A 22,540-nucleotide genomic window follows, 5' to 3' on the forward strand; every position below is an offset into this window, starting at 1 on the left:
CAATTAATTCATAGAAAGGAATATTTTTTAAAAAACCTGGAAGGGGCTGAGAAAAATGTAATGGGGAGCATCCTTTTACCATTTTTCAACCTTAGCAGGGAGCACCACCAGCCCTGCAATCCTCGGGCACTGCATTTCTCTCACTGTGTCACTAACTGAGACTCGGCTACAGAAGCCTTTAACACTGAAATAAAACAAAACATCTTTAACTTGGCAAACTAAACAGATAGGGGCCACTGGAGGATATGGAACACTGGTATGATTTCTTTTTCTTTGCAGCCTTTTCTGTGAAAAAGGTGGATTTCTGCATTCTGCAGTTTTCTGATTTTTCTGTATCGCCTCCACCTTATCAACAGATTCTTGACCACAGAAAGCCAAATAATTTGGAGTGGTTCTTCACTGCATCCTTCTGTATTTCCACTGGATAGCCAGTAGCATTTTAGAAAGAAGCAGTGTAGGTGAAAAATGCAACAGTCAGTGTCAGATAATCAGTATGTTAAATGCATTTTTAAAAGCAAATCATAAGAGGCGATAGATCATGCAAATTCCACTGGTTGGTCAGAAGAAGCTGGTCTGAAACCCCTCAGAGGTTCAACTGTCCCTCACTTTTGAGGGTTTATGCTCCCCTGAGCTAATGCCTAAACAAATGTATTGCACCCATGACTGGAATGTGGTAATACTGAGGGACAAGCAGCTTCATGGTATCTTGGCCTTCTCAATATCCATTTTTGAACATCTGACTATCAAACGTGTGATGTGGAAAGACTTTGGAAGCCAGTTGATTAAAAGCGTATTGAAATAAGCTTCTTTTTTTCAATCCAAGTTGCTAAAGACTTGCGTCTTTCCAAGAGGTGATTGTTTTATATTGTTTTGACTACTACTAACCTCCTGCACAGAATGAGCATCAGTTCCTCTGTTTGCTTCTCATCTCGTTAACAGTTCAAATTGCTTGGAACGTGCAGCACCTAAGTGTTTTGTGAAAGTAGACAATTAGTCTTTATCTGAAAAATATGTACTTAGGGGGGTTTTTCCAGTTGCATTTCCAATACTCAGCTTCTGAAAAGGTACAGTTTTAAAGGTAATTCTTTATCCTTCTTAAAGACACGTAACAGGAACCTCATTGCTCAGGTGACTGTAGCTCTCACTCATTTCTGCAGAACTTCACAGTCAGCAGAGTTTGTTCTAACTTTGGATTTCCTTCCTTGTTAGGTAGGAGAGGAAAATGTCTGTACTAATGTCTGAACCACATGTGCTGTTTGAGGTCATTCTTATTTCCTCAAATTTTAGTCAGTTGACTGGTCATTGTTCATAAATTGCAAATGCTCTTATATTCAAACTGTTTCTAATTAACTGTACTAAGCTTTTCACAGACAAGTATTAGAATAGAAGAAAGACATTTATAACAATTTGTAATTTCAGAATTACCAAAAAGATCTAAAAGTTGTTCATATAATCCTTCAGCATGAAACACAGACTATTTAATAACTCCTTCTAAATTGTAAGCTGTAATTGTTTTAATCCAAGATTAATGAGTTTGCCAACATAGATGGGTCAATATGTTATGATTAATAGGCAGTGGAAAAACACAAGCTCATCTTTCACCGTGCCCTAAATGTACAAAGTAAGAGAAATACTGTTCCTGAAGCCTGGTTTCTAGGAACAGACTGAAGGGAGACAAGCCAATCTGCCAACCAGAGTCCAAATCAGCAGAAGTTTCAGTTGCTACTATTTCCCAGATGTCTCCACTAGAAGACTACGGAGTGCATCTTTGTTTTCTTAAGTGACCAACAACAAAAGAAATGAATGATTTCTTTAAAATGGAATTTGATATGTGAAAAAAAGGAATGGAATGTCCCCTCAGCAGAGTATTATTTATGAAAGGAAATATATTTGGTTTTGGGAAGAGTACTTGAAATGATCTGAAGTGACACACAAGCAAATGCCAGAAGTGCATATTCACTTCTGAAAGCTGTTTTCCTGAACATGTTTATAATTCAATTCACAAAAAAGCAGCAAAATACAGCTTATATTATTGATAGCCTTGAAAACTAAAAATCCATTTTGTGCCTGCACCCCTCTGAGCACTCTGGACAAACAAGGGTGGACATTTCTCCACAGATATTTGCTTCAGCTGTGTCAAATTGTGTAAGTCACAGAGGAGTTCCTCTGCTGGTCTCACACCATGACACCTCTGCTGTCTTCTCTGGGATATTCCCACATTCCAGCACCACTCAGGAATCCAAAACCAGGCAACTTAGAACCAACAAATCAGACCTTCAGCTTTCCACCCTCTTTGCATTGCTTAAATAGCTCAGAGGAGAAGAGCCAAAGGCATTGGAGATCTTAATTAACACTTTTTCCTTTATTTTTGAAGCCACTGGAGGAAGGTTTAAATGTTGATAAGAGCTGAAATTGATGGCTATTGAAAAGAGATCAGAATTCAAAACCACGTTTATCAGGTGACAGAGAAAACTGGTTTTAATGTCCTTTAGCAAATCCTCTGTGTAAGAAACCCTTTTAGCAGGTAATTCCTTTTTCTTAAAAAAACCCATCGTTTTTTAGACTGATACTAAATACAAATAAATTATCAGGAGATAAATAAAGGGTATGAGCTGGCCCATACTCTAGTATGTAAAAAAGATATGTACAACTGAAAAAGTCATAAAAGGATATGTAACAAAGACATCCCTATTTCTGTTGTTGATCAAAGAATGGTTTATTGTGAAACAGAGTATGCGTACAATGCAGCTTTAGCATTCCCGATAGATACTACATCCCTTAAACTTTATATTAATTCCAGATACTGACTGTTTACCCATATCAAGAAGGGAATTGCAGCCAGATACCCTTGTAATGGTGGATAACAAAGGTTTGAACAATGCTGGAAATCAGTTTGTGTTTCACAGAGGAGCGCTTAGGGTGAGATTAGCACCTCGAGGCAGCAGTTGTCCCCAGGCACTCCTTACAGACTCATCAGAGATGTTTGGTGCCTGCTTGTAGTGGAAGGAGGGTTTTAAGCTCTGGCCCCAAGGCCAAAAGAAAGCACTTAAGGACATGCTTGGAGCATCTAAGTAGGCCAAATCTAGATAGAATCCCTAGTGCACAGTGCTTTGCTTTTTTCTTTTTTTTTTTTTTAAGGATCCTTACTATAGGCTCTAAATCCCTCGTTTCCTTTGATTAATTTTGTCAAAAAATAAGCAAAATAGAGCGGTTTTGGACTGCAGTGTTTTGATGTCAGGACTGCAGTTTTGAGTCAACTCAATATTCTGCTGTCGTATCTGCTTTACTACTTTCATCTGCTGATCTCCATATATCTTTTGCTTTAATAATTTTTAACTAGATTTTTTAGGGGGAAAACATCACCCAGTTACATTACTGCAGTTTCTAGGTCTGGTAACGGCCCAGGAAAATGAGGCTTTTCCCGTAACACCTGTATTTCCCCCTTTTTCCTTTAGACACGTGAGGGATCGTGCCATGTGCAGTGTTATTGAGGGAGAGCACACCCATTCTCTCCTGGGAGCTGCAGGCAAAGTCTTCCATGTCTGTCACTTCCTACAGGTTTATATCGGGCTGATGCTCATCTCTTCTTTTTCTGAGACCCACAGTGTCAGTGCTAGTGCAGTTTTTGTTAAGCCAAGGAGGTGATGAAGATCGATGAGCTCCACACTTACCAGGGATCAGGAAGGTTCTGTTTGCCCGAGGGCTTCATTTCCTCTCAGCTTTATGTAATTCCAGAGCAGTGGTTATCCCAGCAGGCAGCTCAGGGAAGGAGGAGCAGTCCCCAGGGACCCTGCCTGGCTGCAGCAGTGCTGGGGCACAGACAGCAGCAACTGATTCCTTGGTTGTGTTTTTCACAGAGAATTACAGACATTTCTTTGGCATTGACCCTAATTAAATGCACGTACTCAGAACAAAATGCTGGTAGGTTATTGTGTATTTTGACTAAAGTGCTCTCTCTCAGGAGACTGCTCTTCCTTTTGCATGCACAATTGCTTTTGCAGTTTTATCTTTTCTTTACCTTGCAGAAGGTAAATAGTCACAAGTATTTGAATACCAAGAAGCCCTTTATTTTCTGCTGAAATGAACTAGTTTTTAAATACTGTAAATCTGTAATTTCTTAAGATGATCTATGCAGACAGCTGCAGCCAAATATATTATTTATGAAGATTCATCAAAGAGACTGTAGCAGTTCACACAAAAAATTATAAATACGCAGGAAACCTGAGATTCTTGGAGTTTATGTAGGCTAAATCCTGTATGTTTCAGACTCTTTTTCTGACTTTTTCAGCTTCTTTACCTCCCATTTACTCCAGGTGAGAGCTTAGCGGCCTTTCAAAGCAAGTCCTGGTACAGATAACAAATTTGACCCTGGGACAGACAACAAATTTGACCCTGGAGGGTGTGAAAAAATAAAGCAGGAGGAAGTAAATCAACCTATGAATGATTCATGGAGACAGTGAGCTTGGAGGAAGTGGAGATGATGTCTGGGGAAATACGATGCAAAACATGAGAGCTTCCTAGCTACCAGGGGAAATACAAGATATAGAAGTAAATTCTGAAAGGGAAGGAAAGAAAGGGAACAGCACTGAACAACTAGTAAAAAATGTGGAAAATAAAAGCATTAAAAAACCTACCATTGTAGGTGGAATGTGGAAGCATATAAAGAATGGATAGGATACACAATCTAATGCATACAAAGTCAAAAAGGCAAATAAAGCACTGGAGATATTTCCAGAGTTTCATTTCTAGGTGACAAATGTTTCAGTGGTTTTGAAAAGCGAAGTCGTCAGTGGGTAAGGGAAGAACACAGGGCATCAGGTATTGCTACCTATGTACCATTCTCCATTTAGAAGGGAAAAAAAGCCATAATTTTAATCAAATCACCAGTGGAAAAAAGTGTAATTATCACTGATAAATGAAACAGGTGATGTAGGGGATCCATGTGAGTACAGAGCAGATGCTGGGCTTTTACTCATAATTGAGCAAATCCATTGTCATTTATTTGGACATGCATGTTTCATGCAGGAAAAAGAAAAGGCCAGGGCAGATGGAAGCAATTGAGGGATGAATCCCATTGCCATTTAAATAATCAGAAAATGCCCATGCTGAATAAAGGTCCCGTCTTTCATGGGAGAGGAAGGAAGAACCAAGTGAGCATGTCTAGCATATTTATAGCTTAAAACATCCTTTTCTTCCTCCCTTCATAATGGAGTCAGAGCCTGAGAACTGCTACACAGCAGCTACCTTGTGTTTAAAGGGAAGTAGCTGTGGATTATTCTCTTTGAAAGGTAGTGGGTGGCATGTTTTGAGGAGCAGATTGTATAGATCTGATCTAAACTGAAAATGGGAAGAAGCCTGAGATAAGTGACTAATGGGGGTAAAAGTGATAGGAAAAAAAAAATCAGTCCAATGGGTTTTTTCTTTTTCAAGCTGTGCTACTGATCAGGATGCTGTTCTAGTGCACCCAGTTCTCAAGTTCCCTTCCTGAGTTTTGGAGTTTTGGTTACTTGTTGCTCCTCTCTTGGTGCCTACAGGTATAATTCCTTCCCAGGGGGTTTGTACCAGCTCCAGTGTGCCCAGTCCTGATTCAGTGGCTGTAATGAATTCTGTTTATACTGGAGAACTGAAGTTATTCCTCTCCAGACTTTTTAAGAAGAATCACACTAGAGACCAAGGGGTGACAACAGAAGAAAATCAGCCTTTAAAAAAAAAAAATAAAAAACATGTGCACTTAGAGCAGTCCTTGGGAGGAGGCAGCTTTCAAAGCTCAGATGGTGCGTGCAGTCCAGCACATTTTCCAAATAAAAGTTTTAAAGCAAAAGCAGGCTCACAGATGGTTCTAATGAGCTGGTCTTTGAGATACACTGGGACATGAACAAAAATAGTTTAACTCCTAAGACGCTAACATTGCGAGATGAGTTTCAGGCAAAACACTTAAAGAACAATTTTTCTTGCATGTTTAAATTTAATACATATTTCTAGTCTCAAAAAACCCACAGTTTTTCAGGGCCTTGCTCTTGCCATTATGTACTTTACAGTACAGTATCACAAAAGTGGGACCTTTTTTATACAGTGACTGACGCTTCTTTCTCCAGCATTTTTCAAACTCTACAACGGGTTAATTTTGAACAAATAGTTATTAGAAAGGTAAAGATTTGCTAGGACAAAATTAATTTTTAAAGGAATATAGAATAGTACCCTACAAAAAGTATTAGTCATCATTCTAGTAATAGAAGTGTCATCAAATTATACTTATCAAAAAATATCATCTCTTAATAAATGTATCATCAAATCATCAAAGCTAGTAGCTTTGTGGCACAGCAAGTATTTGTTAAATTGTGTTGTTTATATTATCTGTTACCAAAGCAGGAATTGATTTATGATCTTTTAATGACATTGTTTGAAATGACAGCATTATAACTTACGCTATCTCAAAACTATGTTCTCTGTGTCACTTGAGTTTTGAGAGACTTCTTTTTTCTTTATCTCCTCTTAGGTCTGCCTTATGGATGGGAAGAAGCTTATACAGCTGATGGAATCAAATATTTCATCAAGTGAGTAGTTCTCAGGGAAACAGGTCAGAGTTGAAATAGAAGCACATCAAACTAAACACATTTTCAGTCCTAGAGTTAATGGAAAAATTTATTGCACATTGCACTGTATCCTGTTGATTTTTCTAGAATATAGTGAAGATTAATTTATATAACAGGGGTTTTTTTATTATTTTTCCTCTAAAAGATTGAAGGAAATGGTAAAAAATATAATTCACCTCCATTCCATATATAATATGATCTAGTTAATAGTAAGTTATTCTAGCTGCTGAAATTTCCACAGTGTTTAATTCTTACAGGTGCCAGAAACACAGAGTGTTGCAGGTGGATTTCTGCAGTCTCCTAAAAGAGAGGAAGGGCAGCAAATAAATTACTTTTATCCCAAACTCTTCCAAAAGTCACATAAATAACACTGAAGTTGATGCATTAACTAGCCAAGAAAAGCAGGGGTTTTTTTTTCCTTTTTTTCCAAGCACACTGCTCAGTTGTCCTTGCCTCACCCTGTGCTGCCTCGAGCGAGATGTATTAAAGCAGACATGTTTTTTTCTGCAGAGGTTTCCAAACACACTGCATATGATCCTACATTCCAGCTCTAATCAAAGGGTGCCTTTTATTTTCAGACAGATATAGGTTACTACATGAGATTTATACAAAAAAAAAATTGTAGAAAAATAGCTTAGGAAATGAAACTGAATTAAAAGCCAATTTCATAGCAATGGAAATAAATACAAGAGCAGCTATTAAAAAAGAGTACTGTTCCCTTGGGCTCTTTGTTCGTGCAGGGAGCCATGATAGGAGAATTGGGAAGTTAAGGTGGATGCTGGACTCTTGGTAGTACTCTGGGTTTATACCTGGGTGACAGGAAACTGAGCTTGAAGATTGTATTATCAATAATAGCAAATAAAATTTAGAATCAAGAGAAGAAGAAACGACACATTCTTGAAGCATCTCCTCTGGGGTTTTTTTTTGGGTTTGTTCCTGTGTTTCTTATACAGATATGTATTTCAGTGACTCAGCAGAAAGCTGGATTTGCTGGATATGGGCAGACACTTCTTTCTGAGCTCTGCACTTGGATGCTGAACCATTGCAGATTTGACAAGCAGATGCTTATTAGCAACAGTAGAATCTCAGCTACTCTAGGTGGTGCAAACCTAATTTGCAGAAAGCATCAGATGTTTTGTATCTTATCCCCACTTGCTGAAACTACAGATTGGAACTCAGGAGTTCACATGAAAAAGGTTTTTCGGGAATTTTTGCAGATCTCACTGTCAGCGACTCTTTTCATTTGCTCCTGGTTACAGTGCCCAGGTTTTCCATTGCTGTTACCTTCTGTAATCTGCCCTAAAAAGTTCTGCCTGTCAGTCTTTGTGAGGAAGGAAGGCAAGGAAATTTTTCCCATTTAATGGCAGAGAAGGGTGTGAAATTACCCTTTATGACCACTGGCTAAAAACTTCTGCGTGGAGTCACCCCACTAAAGTGCTGTTAGAGTTCTTCATGCAGATCATTAGAATGGAATTAACTGAGCATTTCAATAACACAACACGGTAATGAATATTATTTTTAACTATTTCCTTGTTTTGCTTTCATCACTGTTTCCAAATAAATGCCTTTGCAGAGTGTAAGGCAGGCTGTTTGCATGCCTGGCAATCCATACCTCTTACTACACTGTGTAATGTATATGAAGTCAGCTGTTAAAGTTAACTGTTTGCAGCAAGGAGCATGACCTGCACAGTCCCTTGTTTCTAACACCAAATGGTGGAGATTTCAGGATGAAAACCAACATTGCAAATACCCCTTTTCTAGAAGGAACTTAACTTGAGAGGCCATTTTATCAGCTGATCCTTTCCAGTAGGATTTAATCTTAATTGTTTAAATGGGGATTATCAGAATAGTTGATACTTCACAGCCCTGGTACTAATGCTGTAACCTTCTTGTTCTCTTTGGCTGTGAATGTCAATCCTTTTATTCTACTTTAGAATCCTTTCATTCATTTTTAGCCCAGCCAAAGCCATGAGGGGCTTAAGAGTATTTCAACACTAGCCCACTTCCCTGTATACGAATACACAATCAAATATTATTTTAATTAGCAGTTGCCTTCAGTTCCAACATGCTTTACTGGGCTATCAAGTAGCTGAGTCCATAAATCTATACATTATAAATCTAATGCAGTAAACACCCCAGAAAGGAATCTTAATAGCACATAAGCTTGAGGCAGCTTGCTGTGAAATTTCCATAAATATCTCTGAAGGGGTGTAGCAATATGAGGTGCATGAGAAATCAGAGTTTAAAAGAAGCAAACCAGCTGGCTTGTGTTACACACTAAAGTGAAACCCACTTATGTGAATAAGTGATATGAATAAAACATTTACATGGGGCTGAGCAGCTCCCTGTACCTACCAGGGAAAGCGGCATCTTGTCCATGAATCCTGACCTTAGGACAGCTTTTGAAATCACCACATTTATCCAGCAAATCATTTCAGCCTCAGTAAATAATTTTCAATGAACCCGATTGTCAGGACTGGTCAGTGCTGCAAGTGTGAGAAACCACCTTTTAGACTGCTAAAAGTGACTGAGCCTGGGCTGGGCATTAAGCTCATTTTTACAGCTTTACCATGGAATAGCAAACTGGAATGGGAGCCTCTCTGAGTTACAGCTCAGTGTGCATTAGGAAAAAAGCAAGGTCAAGTGTCTTACTAAAATAAAATAAATTAACGGTAATCAAGAGGACAAAAATTACAACAGTAGCTAGGGATCAGCTTCATTGCAAATGTAACTTCCCTCCTGCCAGGCAGTAAAGGTGGAATTTGCACCCAGATATGTTTAAAGGTAACTTGGTGTATTTTAAAAAACAGAGGACAAGCACTGTTGCATTTTTATGTAGCAGTACCACCATTCACACATGGCACCAGATTCATGCCCCATCAAGAGAAACAAAGTACTGGTGCCTGTTTCATCACCATTTTACATTTGGAATTTCAATCCTTTTTATACTGGCTGGGTATCCCATTCCAAGTTTAGTTGTTCTCACAGTGAACACTATTTTGTTAATGTAGACAAAATTTCCCCTGAAGCAACTTGTGCTTATTGCTTCTTGTCTGTGCCCAACATCTTTCATGAGAAGAGTGGGCTGAACAAACCCAATTCCTTCAACATTGCTTCATGTGCCAAGTTCTCCAACCCTCACATCATCTTGCTGACCCTCCTCTGGATCCTCCCCCATTTTTCTAGTCTCTGTCTTGAACTTGGAGGATCAGTGCATTGAAGAGACCCCACGTAATAAGGTAAAAAGGTTCATGAATTAATTTTACTTATGAGACGATTGATAAAGACATTTTTAAGTTACTGGTTTTCTAATAGAAATTTCTGTCCCAAACAGGCATTTCATCTGTGAGTCCCAGAAACACAAAGGGGCTAATGAGCCCTCATTAAGTATCACCTACACCCAGATGAGTGTGAGAACACTTACAGTCAGCTGGGAGGCATTAGGATGGGAAAAGTTTTGTAAATAGGGGAGAGGCCATCTTACTCACTTTTAAAGTTTTCATGTGGCTGGTTTTTGCCCGGACTTAGTTCAGGCATTACGTGAGTTTACAAAGTGCTGTAACCAGCCACCACTAGAACAAAATCTCACTTTTGCTGTACACCCCGGCACTAAAATCCAGCAATGCTAAGTCTATTCATTCTACCACTGAACTGATTTTGTGAATTAGGAATTTCTGGGTTTGACTTTCAAATAGGAGAAAGAGTCCGTGCAGAACTGCCCTCCCAGGGAGGCACCATATCTGCTAATTAATGGTTTCATCCTGCTAATTTAGAATCACACAAGAACAGCATAAAACCCCATAGCTGGGACACACTAATTTTTCCCCAGAAAACCCATTCTAGTTAATCTCTTCCATCCTCCCACTGTGTTCACCTTTAACATAAGGCAGCTCTGTATCATGAGGCTGGCACCTAAAATTAGGTAGGCCCTTGCTATGCTCCCTCCTACTCCCACCCACTGCTTGCATATGTATGTGGTTTGTAAGGACCAGCTGTGAATTTTGCCCCTGTAAACACTGTTTTTCTAGCATTTTAACAGGACTAGATTCCAAAATATTCTACATTAGCAGCTATTTTCCTCAAGAACACTTATCTTAAATTTTCACAAAAGACAAGTAGAAGTTCTCAAATATTTAAAACTTTTGGGATCTTTTCCCTTCGATGTATTAGGGCTTGTGATGTTTTCTGTCTTACAACAAAGCGGAAACAGTAATGCTTCATTTAGGGTTATCTTTCAGCAATTTATCGAAAAATCAGAAGTTTCTCGTGGAGGCATTGTGTACTTCAGGCTCCTCCATTGGAAGGTGGAGAATTTGCTCCAGGTGAAGTAAAAGCTTAAAGTCAATACTTATAAAATACAGATTAATGAAAACCACACATGATGTGTTCTAGTGGATTTTTAAATCATGCCTAACACATCATGTTTCTACTTGAAAAGCAGACACATCGTACTATAAAATTCTATTTTTTTTGGTCTTGCTTGGGAAAGAGACACCACTCACTTTACTGAAAACTGGGCATTCATAGAAACTGTTTATCATTATAGCTGAGCTAAGAATAGCAGAGCATGTGTGATAGATGGAGAACTTCTGTAGTGTAAACATTGATGTTTTACAACACTAGAGTTAAAGGTATCATCATAAAAGGAAATAAATCACAGTCGATTTTACTTAGTGCACGGTAACTTGAAAATACAGATTTGCTCCTTTTCTAAATGTTCTCTGCACATTTCTGCTGCTTTATAAATGAAGGATGCAAACCCCAACACACTGAAGTGTGTTCAGCTCATTCCTGAATACTCTGGTGTTACAATATCCTGGTTATCTGTTGTCTGCAGGTTTTCTCTAGCAAGGGTTGTGGCCCTTGCTAGAAGAAATCAATTAAGTTCAAATCATAGCAGACCTTATGTAGGAGTAAACTTCTGTACGTTCCACTTAATTTTCAGTCAGTTCAGAGCAGCAAACTAAGAAAACCCGTGATCTGCCATACTGATTTCAGCATGGAATTGAAATTCCCCTGGACTGAATCCAGTTCCAGCTCTGCTCCCAGCTCCCTGGCAAGCAGTAGGCAAGTTACTTGCACCAAAATTAGCAGTTATCAAATAATCATTGTAGGTGTCCCCATCTTAACTCCGATGTTTTGTGGGTAGGGATGGGTAATTTGAGGCATGCAGTCCTGGTTCCACTAAGTTCAAAGAAAGCTGAAGTTACTTTGCATCTCTTAAAATTTGGACCTTTCCTATTTTACCTTTCAGACACAGGAAAAAAAAAAAAAAGTTATAAGGAATAGTTATATAGTCACAAGAAGTGGCAAATATTTAATAGTACTGGCTGAGCACTAATGATGTGCTATCTGCTATTACTGCTGTTTAATGTACAGGGATCCAAAGCCGTCTCCATCCATCAGCCCAGCATCAGTTCACACACCTTCTCATGCAGCCATATGAATCTGGGTAATCCCAACACGTTTCTCTTGAATTTTTGAAATTCAGTTTCTCTGATTCTCACTGAAATCATTTTGCATGACTATAAGGAAAATAATCTCAGATGTAGAACTAGGAAACTTGGCATTGGATTTTATGATAACATGAGCTTGTAATACAAGAATGTTAAGACCTTAAGCTGCTTTTGGTTGGGCAATCTTTTTTGTCCTGAGAGGTTGTTTGTTTTTTAATATCGGGAACCAAAATGGAGAAACATTCTTTCAGCTTCCACAAATACTGCACACTCTGTCCAGCTTCTGGCCTGTCACAGAAGGCATCTGTTAAAATTTCTTCCGTGAGAAAACACAAGAAAGCGAATTATTTTTCTCCCTGGGTTTTGGGTGGGCCATCGGAAGCAGATCAAAGCACACAGCAAGGTTTTTCGGGATGTGCTTCATCCAGAGCAAAGTCACTGCTCCAGGTTCATGTCAGTTTAGTACACGAGGAGTTTAAACAAAAGCCTTGAACATGCTCTGATGCATTTGCAAATACACAGCACCGGAATTTTTACACAGCTCACTTAGAGACAGGACTGTGAGTAACTGCACGCATTAAACCAGCACTTCCAGAGGAGCAGCACTTGGCTCACACTGGGGGAGACAGATTTCAGGTAACGCTTTCAAGCTGAGAAGTGCCTGGGCTGTCATTCAAACCTCAGTTCTAATTCAGCCGTGGCTCAGATCTTGCTGTTGTTACTGATTTTATTTTAGTTTGGGCCATTTGTTTATTGCTGACAATTTTTAATGATGTAGCACACGCTATTTGGCTGGATAAATCTTCTTCCTAGTGATTACTGCCCTCTGAAATGGCTTATAGATTTTTTTCTGAGTAGACAAGGGTTTAATCGGTTTAATCAAGGAATAAATAGCAAGACTGTCTTCTGGGGTTTCACTTTATATCCCTCAATCTTTAATTAATAGTCAAGCAAAATCTGCAGTCCCTGAGGGAAATACAAGAAACATTTATGTTGCCTCAGGACGCAGCTCCATGAGGTGACATGTGCTCTTGATCTTATTACAGCCAGTAAAATTAAGGTCACTGACATTTTCCAGGACCTGCCCAGCATCTCCTGGGGTACTGTTAGTGGTTGTATGTTCCTTTTGAAATGTCTTGCAAGAGGGTACAGGCTTAAATGAATTTTAACGAAAAGGAAAAAGAAAAAATGAATGTTTCAGTTCAAATAATCTGATGTTGATAAATGCAGTGCAAAAACCCTTCCCAAAGTGCCTTTAGGATTTGTGTCTGGAAACTGTCATCCTTGGATGCTGTCAGGATTGATTGATTGATGGATTGATAGATTATACTTGCATCAATGTCACTCAGTTGTTTTATTTTGCTCTAATTGCTTACCCGCTAAATTAAAATCCTTTAGTTACAGCTCAGAATAAGTTATTCCTTGCAGATCTTCCCAGCATTTGCTCTTCAAAATAGCGAGAGTTTTCCAGTGCTTGACAGCATTTAGTCTCTGCTTTCTAACCACTGGCCTTTCCAAAGGGGATTCCAGCCACGACAGACATCTTGGCTGGCTCTGCAGATGTGTGCTGCCTCCAAGAGCTGGAGAAACAAAAAGTGAACACCAACTTTAAATTCCTAAGGGACAACAGCAAAGTGTTAAAAGCACTGGCTCTGGAAAGCTGAGAAATAGTTCAAGAGTGCATTTCCCAAATGTGTGAGGTGCAGGACCGGCAGCTCCACGTACAGTTAGGGAGTGATTTAGAAGCTGGGAGAGATTTGAGGGCAACAGAATTAACCCACTTACAGCATTTTGACCATCCTGCCTACCAGATCTTGGTGTGCTTGTCTAAACTCCGTAACTAAAGGCCAGCTATTGCCATGATCCCACGGACTGCCTCAGGAGCAGCAACTCCCTGGAACTCCTGGAGATGCTCCATTGTGACCTGCTGTAATAGGGAAGGGAGATTTCTCTCTCCCTGCCAGGATGTGAAGGTCCTCAAGATGTTGCTGCAAGCTGGGATGGCTCCACTTTTGTGCAGGATCTGTGTTTGATTGTATATTTTCTAATTATACAACATTTCCAAACGTGCCCAAGGAATTCTGATCATAGCTTAAGAGCGTCGCTGTAGAGAAGCAGGAGAATGAGAGCTGAGAATCTTCTCTGAGGCATGAAATTGGGACAGTGGGTTTGAAAGGGAAAAAGGATCCTTGCAAAAGCAAAGGGCTGTCCCAAGCACAGGGGGAACAAGAACAAAAAGCCCTGGAAACAAAAGCCAAAGGCAGCAATTCCTGCAGATCTTGTGAAGCCGTGTGGAGTCCACGCAGACAGAGAGACACAGGGTGTGTGCTAGAGCAAGCAGGGAGGATGGCAGAGCCTCTGCATGAAAAATTAAGTTTCAGGATCTTCATTCAGGGGCATTGTGCTTTATTTTCCTGTAGTTGTGGGCCTCATTAGCCTCCAAGCAAGCCCAGGGCCTGCATGCCAGTGGGTAAGGAGGGGATGAGGAGTTGGTGTTCCCAGTCTTCCTGGCAGATGGCACACACTCCTTTCACAGCAACTCCAACCCTTCCCACAGGGACATGCATGCAAGTCTAAAAACTACCAAAGCACAATGTGGAATCTATTTCTGAGCAGTGTAGAGCATGTCCCCTTCAAACCCACTGCATCTACATCTAGCAGTGCTATTTGCTGCATTTTTACATTATTATTGCAATAGCAACAGTGAAAGCACCAAAGGGTGAAGCTCTCAGGGGGTGCAGTGCCCCTGGCTCAGGCTTTCAGCAGCACTGGGGGGCCACCAGGCCTCTGCAAAGGTTTTGTGCAGAGATCAGGAACACCTTCATCAAGAATCAATATTCTTCAGCTGAGCACTATTGCATGTTAAAGGGCTGGTGAAGATTGGGAAATCAAAAAGCAAAGGCAGATTAAAAGTTTAGCAAAATTACTACTATGGATTACATGGATTTAGTCTATAGGGCATGCTTATTAAGGAGGAAAACTCGGTGTTTATGTTGTTTTGCACGAGCAGAGTTTCATCTTCCATACTCCTCAGTTTGGTTCGTCTGAGGCCAGAATTTGGCTTTTTAAGTTCAGATACAGCTAAATCCTTTTTGGCCTCTAATGAGTAAGGGTCCCTATTCATTAGGAGAGTTTGACTGACTATTTGCTTTAGGTGGCATCTCCTCTCCTGAACTGATCTCAAAACAGATGGGTCTTGCACAAGGTGGCTCCTTTTATAGCTCAGGAACTCTGGTGCAGTTGAAACCTTGAGCCAGGTGTTTTGAATGTCTTCCCATGTCAAAAGGGGGGAAAAAACCAACTTTCAAGAATGCTGCATGTCAGGTTTGTAGCTCAACATCTTGCAAGGAGACCCACAGCACTTGTGGTGTCTGCAAGATTTCGCAATTCCCTGTTAGGCTTCTGAGTTTGGCCCTGGCTGGAGAACACAATTTAAGGTGAAAAAGATGTCTTGATAATTCTTAAAATTTAAAAAAAAAAGGTGCAGATATTTTTTCCAGTAGCCTTTCTCTGAATTTTTGAGTTACTCTTTCTTAAAAGATTGTCTGAGCTTGTAATTTTATAAGAAATAATTTTCCATGTGAAGAAGGAAGAGCCATAAGGAGAGTAATTATAATGGCATCTGAAATAATCTGCTACTATTTCTTTGCCAAAACATCCCTCTGTTCTCATGTTTTGTTTTCCCAAGCTCTGAAATTTGTCCTGCAGTTTGCTAATGTTAAAAAGACAGACTAATCCACTGACATATTTCCAGATCAAATGTTTGTTTTCTAGCAATAAATTTGGCTGCCCTCTGATAGCAGTGATTTGTTTGAAAACCTAAAAATCTTTAAATGTTGCTAATTGCTCTGAAAACGTTAAATTAGACTTTTGAACAGGAACATTTGCAAATGGAAAATGTTGCACATTTAAACCTTGTGATGCTGACTTTCCAAATATTCCTTTAATATTCAAACCAGTTGCATCAGTTAAGCAAAACCTAGAGGTAGATTTGGACTCCCTCTCACTTTTTATTGCTGGCCCTAACACACAAATCAGAGAGGATGCATTTCTAATACAAGAATGTTCTCCAAACCAGTAAATCTGGGATTATCTCTTCAGACTGATTATGTCAAAGCTCTTTAGTCACAGCACTTTTGGAGAGCTAAAAATAAATAGCAGCAGGGTTTATACATTTATTCTCCACCTAAATAATCTGCACGTATTGTGTGTGTCTGTCTACAATGTGAGACATGGTATCTGGACTTAATGTTTATTTATAAGAGCTCTTTTCCTAGGAAGGATTTTGGCAAAGGGTTTAAACCAAACTCTTAAGAGAATCGCCTGTGGGATAAAGTCTAGAGCAAGTTGAAAGGAGCTGGGTTCAAATCAGAAGCGTTTGCAGCAGCAGCAGCTTGACAACAGAGCAAAACTCGGCCCCACATGTTTTGAAAATTAATGAAAACTGGTTCTTTTCTTTCTTACCAGTGATGAAACAATCCTATGCCATCAAATACAGATAATTGTAACCCAGATTTCAGTGCCACAGTTTTGCACTGAGAATTTTGTGCATTCAATCTGTGTGAGAGCAAACTGAAGTTCTTAGAGCAGCAGCAGGAAGTTGGGCATGCTGTCTTTTGCCTCCTGGCCCTGGAGTATGTCGGAAAAAAATCTTCTGAAGAAGAAACACTTTACAAAGAATTTTTTAGTTGGATACATCAAAGACCTGTGGATGCCTTTCCCTGTAACTCTTCTACTCCTGTGCAGTTTCTCCCATTTCACAGGGTTGATACTGCATGCTGAGGAGAAAATGGAGCCAAGGCTTCAGGTACATGGCAGGTCAGGGCATGCCACATGAAGAAGTCCAATTGGAAAAAGAAACAAAATTCAAAATCATTTTGTTCTTATTTAAATTCAGCAATGGATTGCTCAGAAACGGTTTGATAAAAGTAGGCAATATAAACACTTCAAATAGTGCTGGAGGCAGTAAATCTTGCATTGGCAGAGGTGGAATGGATGGAATCCAGTTCATTCAGCTCCTGTAATTCTGCAGGTATTGAGAGAAGTTCTGTGTTGTTATACCAATAAATCACATGCTGAGACTTCAATCTGGAGCACATCTCCAGTACTAAGCCTTATCAACTGAATATTTTAATTGGGGAAAAAAGGCATTTCCTGACATAGAAAACAGAAATATGCCTCAAAGATATTTTTCTGAGTATATTTACAAATGTAAATATATTCATAATATAAATGTGAATGCATACATTTCCCAGTGTTGTGGAATAATGGGAACAACGTTCTTGGTTACACAGACTTTATTCACAAGTCTCTCATAAAACATTGTAAAACAACTCTCTTCATGTTCTTCACGTTGGCTGTCACCTGACTTTGTAAAGGTAAACACTGGAAATGTTTGGCAAGTTGCTCTTATTCCTAGTAAAAAAAGTACACTTTGCTTTCTTAGAATGAAACAATTACTGTCCTTGAGAGTGGCCATTGTCTGCTGCAGTGTATTTTCTGTAGGAACATGTTTTCCATTTATCCTTTTATTTTAACTCCTGTGAAACTGATCCTACAACCCCAGTAATACACATTTTTGTAACAAAAGAAGGAATGGAATCCATCCAGTCCTGCTCTCAACAAAAGAGCACTTACGAATTGATTTTACACATAACTGGAGCTTTGGGGTTTGATTTTTTTTTAATTGATTTTTTGTTGGTTTGTTTCTTGGGGCTTTTTTTTTAATGTATGAGAACCAAGTGCATGGCCTTTATATTCCACCTTGTCTTTCTTGTGTGGTCCTTGCTCAGGCATTGCCTTAGTTGAAGTAGTGCCTGAATTCGCAGGTTGCCTGTTCAGAGCAGCTCCTGCTGGGATTTACATTAGGATCATATTTACCTCTTGGTGAACAGTATCATCCTCATCACACCCAGCTGATTCTGAGCTCAGTGCACTCAGCTGACAGCTGTGAATAGTATGATGGTGTTGATGGGAACAGTGATCCCAAACCCATCACTCAGTGTAGTGCAACATTGACTCGAATTCCTACTTCAGCATATCTGTTTCTGTAATCAGTTATTCAAGGGAGTGTTCTCATACAGAGAAAGACAAAACCTGTTGTCACTTGAAAAGGTAAATCCAGAGTAGTTCCTTCAAATTTAATTAAACCAATGCACCTGCAAAGTGAGCACAGACCTGTCTTTATGGACACTGTGTTAGGACGTGTGAGAAGAGCCGTTCGTCCTTTGTGGCATTTATTGCACCTACAATATTCTTCAGCTTGTTCTGGTAGTGAAATTATATTACAAAATTAATCTTTGCACTGACTTGACTATAAAAGCTGTGAATTTATTAGCAAGATTTTTTTTTCAGGTGAAGAGAAGCTATTTCCTTTCCCAAGAACACATTATTCCAGAAGGGAGAAGAGGCAGTGTGTTGCCCACACACAGTATGGCTCACATGCACACACCACTCACAAGGTGTGCAGTGTTCTCACCACAGACTCCAAAACCTGTCCATGTGTCTGTCCTTACTGAGCCCTGCTTGAGCTCTTTCCATTCACACAGAAGCTTTCCAGAAACTAAAGCAGCTTAGCCTGCATGTCAGGTGTAGGGTTTAAACCTTAGAAATCAGCACTGATGCCCTTTTATTGTGTGTGTAAAGGCTGTGCAAGCACGTCCAGAATTTGGGCTAGAGGATATGTAAAAAACATTTTTTAAAATTTATTTTTTCTGCAAGAAGAGGAATTACTTAATGATGCTAAAATAATAATCATAGAGTTGTTTGGGCGGAAATGACTTTAAATACCCGCTCATTCCAACCCCCTTCCATGGGCAGGGACCCCTTCCACTATTCCAGGCTGATCCAAGCCCCATCCAGCCTGGCCTTGGACACTTCCAGGGTTCATGTTCTAAAGAGCTGAGTGTGTTTCTACGATGCGATTCCACATTTGCTCAACTTCCTCTTGACCACCCTGCCTCCCTCAGGCTGTAACCGGTGAGATGGCCATGTTAATACCCTGCCGTGTTAATTGTCTGCAGCTCCAATAATTCACAAGAAATGTCACCAGTCTGTATCAGGAATCTCATACAAAGGCATTCTCTTTGTTGCATTGGGAAATGGAACCTCCAGTCCAGGTTCTGGCTGTCTGAAGACTCCACATACTGTTTTTAAAAATCTTGCAGTTAGCAAGACGAAGACAATTAATTCTGTGTTTGAAGGTGTCTTAATGATTGTTACAACTCCAGACTCCACCTGGAATTCCTTGTTTTGGGATGGGTAAGCCTCTTTTGGGTTGCTGATAGCATTTCTTGTTGGTTTTTAGCCACGTGACACAGACAACGTCCTGGATCCATCCCGTCACGAGCGCACTGAGCTTGCTTTGCTCGGAGGAGGAGGAGGATGGGATCAGAGACCTTCCCGGGCCCAAGAGCTGAGGACGGCTGTGGACAGAGAATAGTTTGTCTGGTTTTAGTCCCTTAGTAAGAAGATGAATAGGTTTTAATCTACCTATTTTCCAGTGTGATGTAGTAGTACCTAGTGACATTTCTCCCCATCAAGCTGGAGGAAGTTCTGCTGGTTTTGAGATGGGTTTGTTGATGTGTGCTACAAAGGATGCAAGTGCCACAGGAGTCCTTAATCTGCCCCATTCTGGTGTGCCAGAGATCAGTCTCATCTTAGGGCTCAGTCTAGTCTTTTCATGATTTCCCCACAGACCCATAATTTCCTTGACCTGAAGCTGAATTTTCTAGGTCAGCTGAAATTTTCGCAGCTTTAAGCAACATGAGATTTAACACGGGACCAGTGGTGGTAGATTCCAGCTGATGGTTGACTGAGAGATGCAAAATGAGCTGGGGTTTTTGAACCAGTGCTGGTGAGAATAATGTAGATGACTTGACTGATAATTGTAATTTCAATGGGAGAAATCTGCAAATAAGTTTTGCTACTAGAAATTTCTTGATTTATTACAAATATTGGAGGCCTGATGACTTTTTAAACAAATACTTATTAAGATTGGTTGTTGAGCTTGAAAAAAAATGTATGAAAAGTGACAAATAAGTTGTCAAGTAAAAAGAAAGTTTTCATAGAGGACATCATACTCTGACAACAATATGAGGCAATATGAAAATTATTCCACTTTTGTACTCTGCTAAACCGTTACAGACACACATCAAATACTTCAGTGGAAGCTGTGAAGTTTCAAGTACAATGAAACCTGTGAAACCACCTCCAGGATCAGCAGAAATCAGTCACCTCCTCAGAACTGGTCTTTTAAGTAGAACAAAATCATTTTGTACACATCGGTGATGTTTTAAAGAGGATAAAGGAAATGATGGGGGGTGCTAGAGCAAGTTGATGAACAGGTTTCTGTGTACCTCAATAGCACAGGATATTTTAAATCTCATCATTCACAGTACAATGTCTGATGTCAGCTTTGTCAAATGTGTGATTCTGTGCTACATTTTTCTGGAGGCTCTTTATGTGTGTGTAGTGTATATAATGGTGGGTGTTACTAATGAGTGAGACAGACCTGAACCTGCAGAAGCACCGATGGATATGCCAAAGGAAACCTCTATCTCTGCTTCAGTCCAGGAGGGAGAAGGTGATTGTGGCAGTGAGAGGAAGGCACAGGCTGCAATCACATTTTTGAGGTCTGCAGCAGGTGTGGCACTGGAGTTAAGGAGCCTTGTCCTCTGAGGAATGAATATCAAAACCAGACTCACTGGCAGTTCTGGTGCCTCGACCACGCTCTCTGTCCTCAGCAGTGCAGAGCTGTGCCAGGTCAGGCTCACTGGAACGGTTGATCCTTTTGAACCAAAATAATTCACATTTTTTTGAAATCCAAGTCAGGCCTCTGAATAGCAGCTCAGTAATCTCCTGTGCTTGGCCTGTGAGCTGGAGAGCACATCACCAAATGTTCTTCCTGAAGCTCACAAAAGAGACCTTTGCAGGAAGTAGATGTCAGGGTATATTGAATAAGCAAATAGGAAAAATGTGTTTTGTACTTTTAACTGGGTCAGACTCAAATTATCTGTGAATCTACACAGGTGGTGTGGATTAGGAAAAAAAAGCTTGCTCAGCAGACCCACAGTAACTTACATTTCTAAGAAAACCTCTCCTAGCAATAACACATGAATGGTTTAGCCATATTTGCTCCAGTGGCTCCTGCATGCTCCACAGCCTCCTTTGTGCTCCTGGAGAACTCAGACCAAAGAGATGGAGCAGTGCTTCAGTTTCAGGCTTGGACACTCCAGAAGCATTTTTATTTAAATCCCTTTTCTCAGAATGGCACAGACTCATGACCTACAGTAGATATGTGATGTTCTGAATTCCTTGTGGTATTTGCTGTAGCCCAGTAGTCGTTTGGATGCTTTATGACAGCGCTTTCTGTTCATACTTCAGTGATATCCAGCCTGCACACAGATTCCAGCTCCCCAGTTCTGCTCAGGAGAGGTTTAAGCCACCACTTGCCTCTTGCTGCCTTGATTCGTTCTGCCTGTGGCTGTGTGTCAGCCAGCTGAGTGCTCCAAAGGGGAGCAGCTATTTAGGGATGAAGACCGTGGCTCAGGCAGGCTCTGCACGAGCAGGGGCTCCATGGAGAGCAGCTCAAAGATCTCCTTCTGTAGGATCAGCTGCAGGGGGACAGCTCTGCACATGCTGCCCTTCCTAGGCATGCAGCCTGCTGTGCACGGGGACAATCTGCCTGCTCCTCTCACTGCCACCTCCCACAGACCCAAGTATGGCACAAACCTGGAACCTCTTCCTCTCTCTCTCTCTTACAAACTTGCCTAGAAATTAAAGATGTTAGAAATAAATCTCTGCACCTCTTCAGCTGCTCCAGTGAGTGTTTCCCTCCTCAGATAACCCACCAGCTCACATTCTCTGGGGTTGAGAATATATTTTCTTACCTACAATCTCCAAATGTTCCAATCTATTTTTGTACACTGGCATACTTGTTTCCTAGGTTATTTCTCTTGATCTCCCCTTGTCTCCTCCTTTCTGTGAAATAGTTTTGTGAAAATTATTTTGCTTAAGCAGAACTCTGTATATTGAGAAAATGGTTCTAGCATAACTTGGAAAAGAATTTGTAAAGAGCAGCTGTCAACATATGCAACACTGTAAACAGCAAATTTTCGTTTTTATTCCTGAATTTAAAAAAAAATAAGTGGAAAAGATACTAAAGTGCATGGAACAACCTTTAAATTAATAAAACTACACCTTTATATTGGAATGAATCTGTCCCACATACCATTCTCCATCTGTTGAAATGCCTCTTGTAACAGGCTGCTTTAGGAGTGGTTTGGTTCATTTATTTAAGTCTCTTTCTAACACTCAGGAGGTGTCTGGTGTCACTGAGGTAAGGAAAGGAAAATCCTCTAAGAAAAATATTTGTGGTTGTGGAACAGGCTGGGCTGTGCAGGACTGACTGTAGGCAAGGCCCTTCAGGAGCTCGAGAAATGCTGCTCTGGCTTGGCTTGTGAAATGTTTCATTTTCTGGGAACTGACAGA

The 22,540-nt window shown here is 40.2% G+C and overlaps 1 protein-coding gene across 3 annotated transcripts in view; it reads left to right on the forward strand.

Moving 5' to 3' along the window:
* The window catches only part of STXBP4 (syntaxin binding protein 4), a 67,917-nt gene extending 45,655 nt beyond the window's left edge, over positions 1–22,262 (forward strand). For all 3 annotated transcript variants that reach the window (XM_066200596.1, XM_066200597.1, XM_066200595.1), the window contains 2 exons: positions 6,497–6,554; positions 19,356–22,262. In XM_066200596.1, coding sequence (XP_066056693.1) covers positions 6,497–6,554; positions 19,356–19,467 — 170 coding nt within the window. In that variant the 3' untranslated portion in view covers positions 19,468–22,262. The remainder of the gene's footprint in view (positions 1–6,496; positions 6,555–19,355) is intronic.
* Positions 22,263–22,540: the final 278 nt, after the last annotated feature.

The sequence above is a fragment of the Chamaea fasciata genome, unplaced genomic scaffold (assembly GCF_029207755.1).
Source record: "Chamaea fasciata isolate MVZ Bird 193981 ecotype frontalis unplaced genomic scaffold, bChaFas1.0.hap1 SCAF_19, whole genome shotgun sequence".
Classification (NCBI taxonomy): Eukaryota; Metazoa; Chordata; class Aves; order Passeriformes; family Sylviidae; genus Chamaea; species Chamaea fasciata.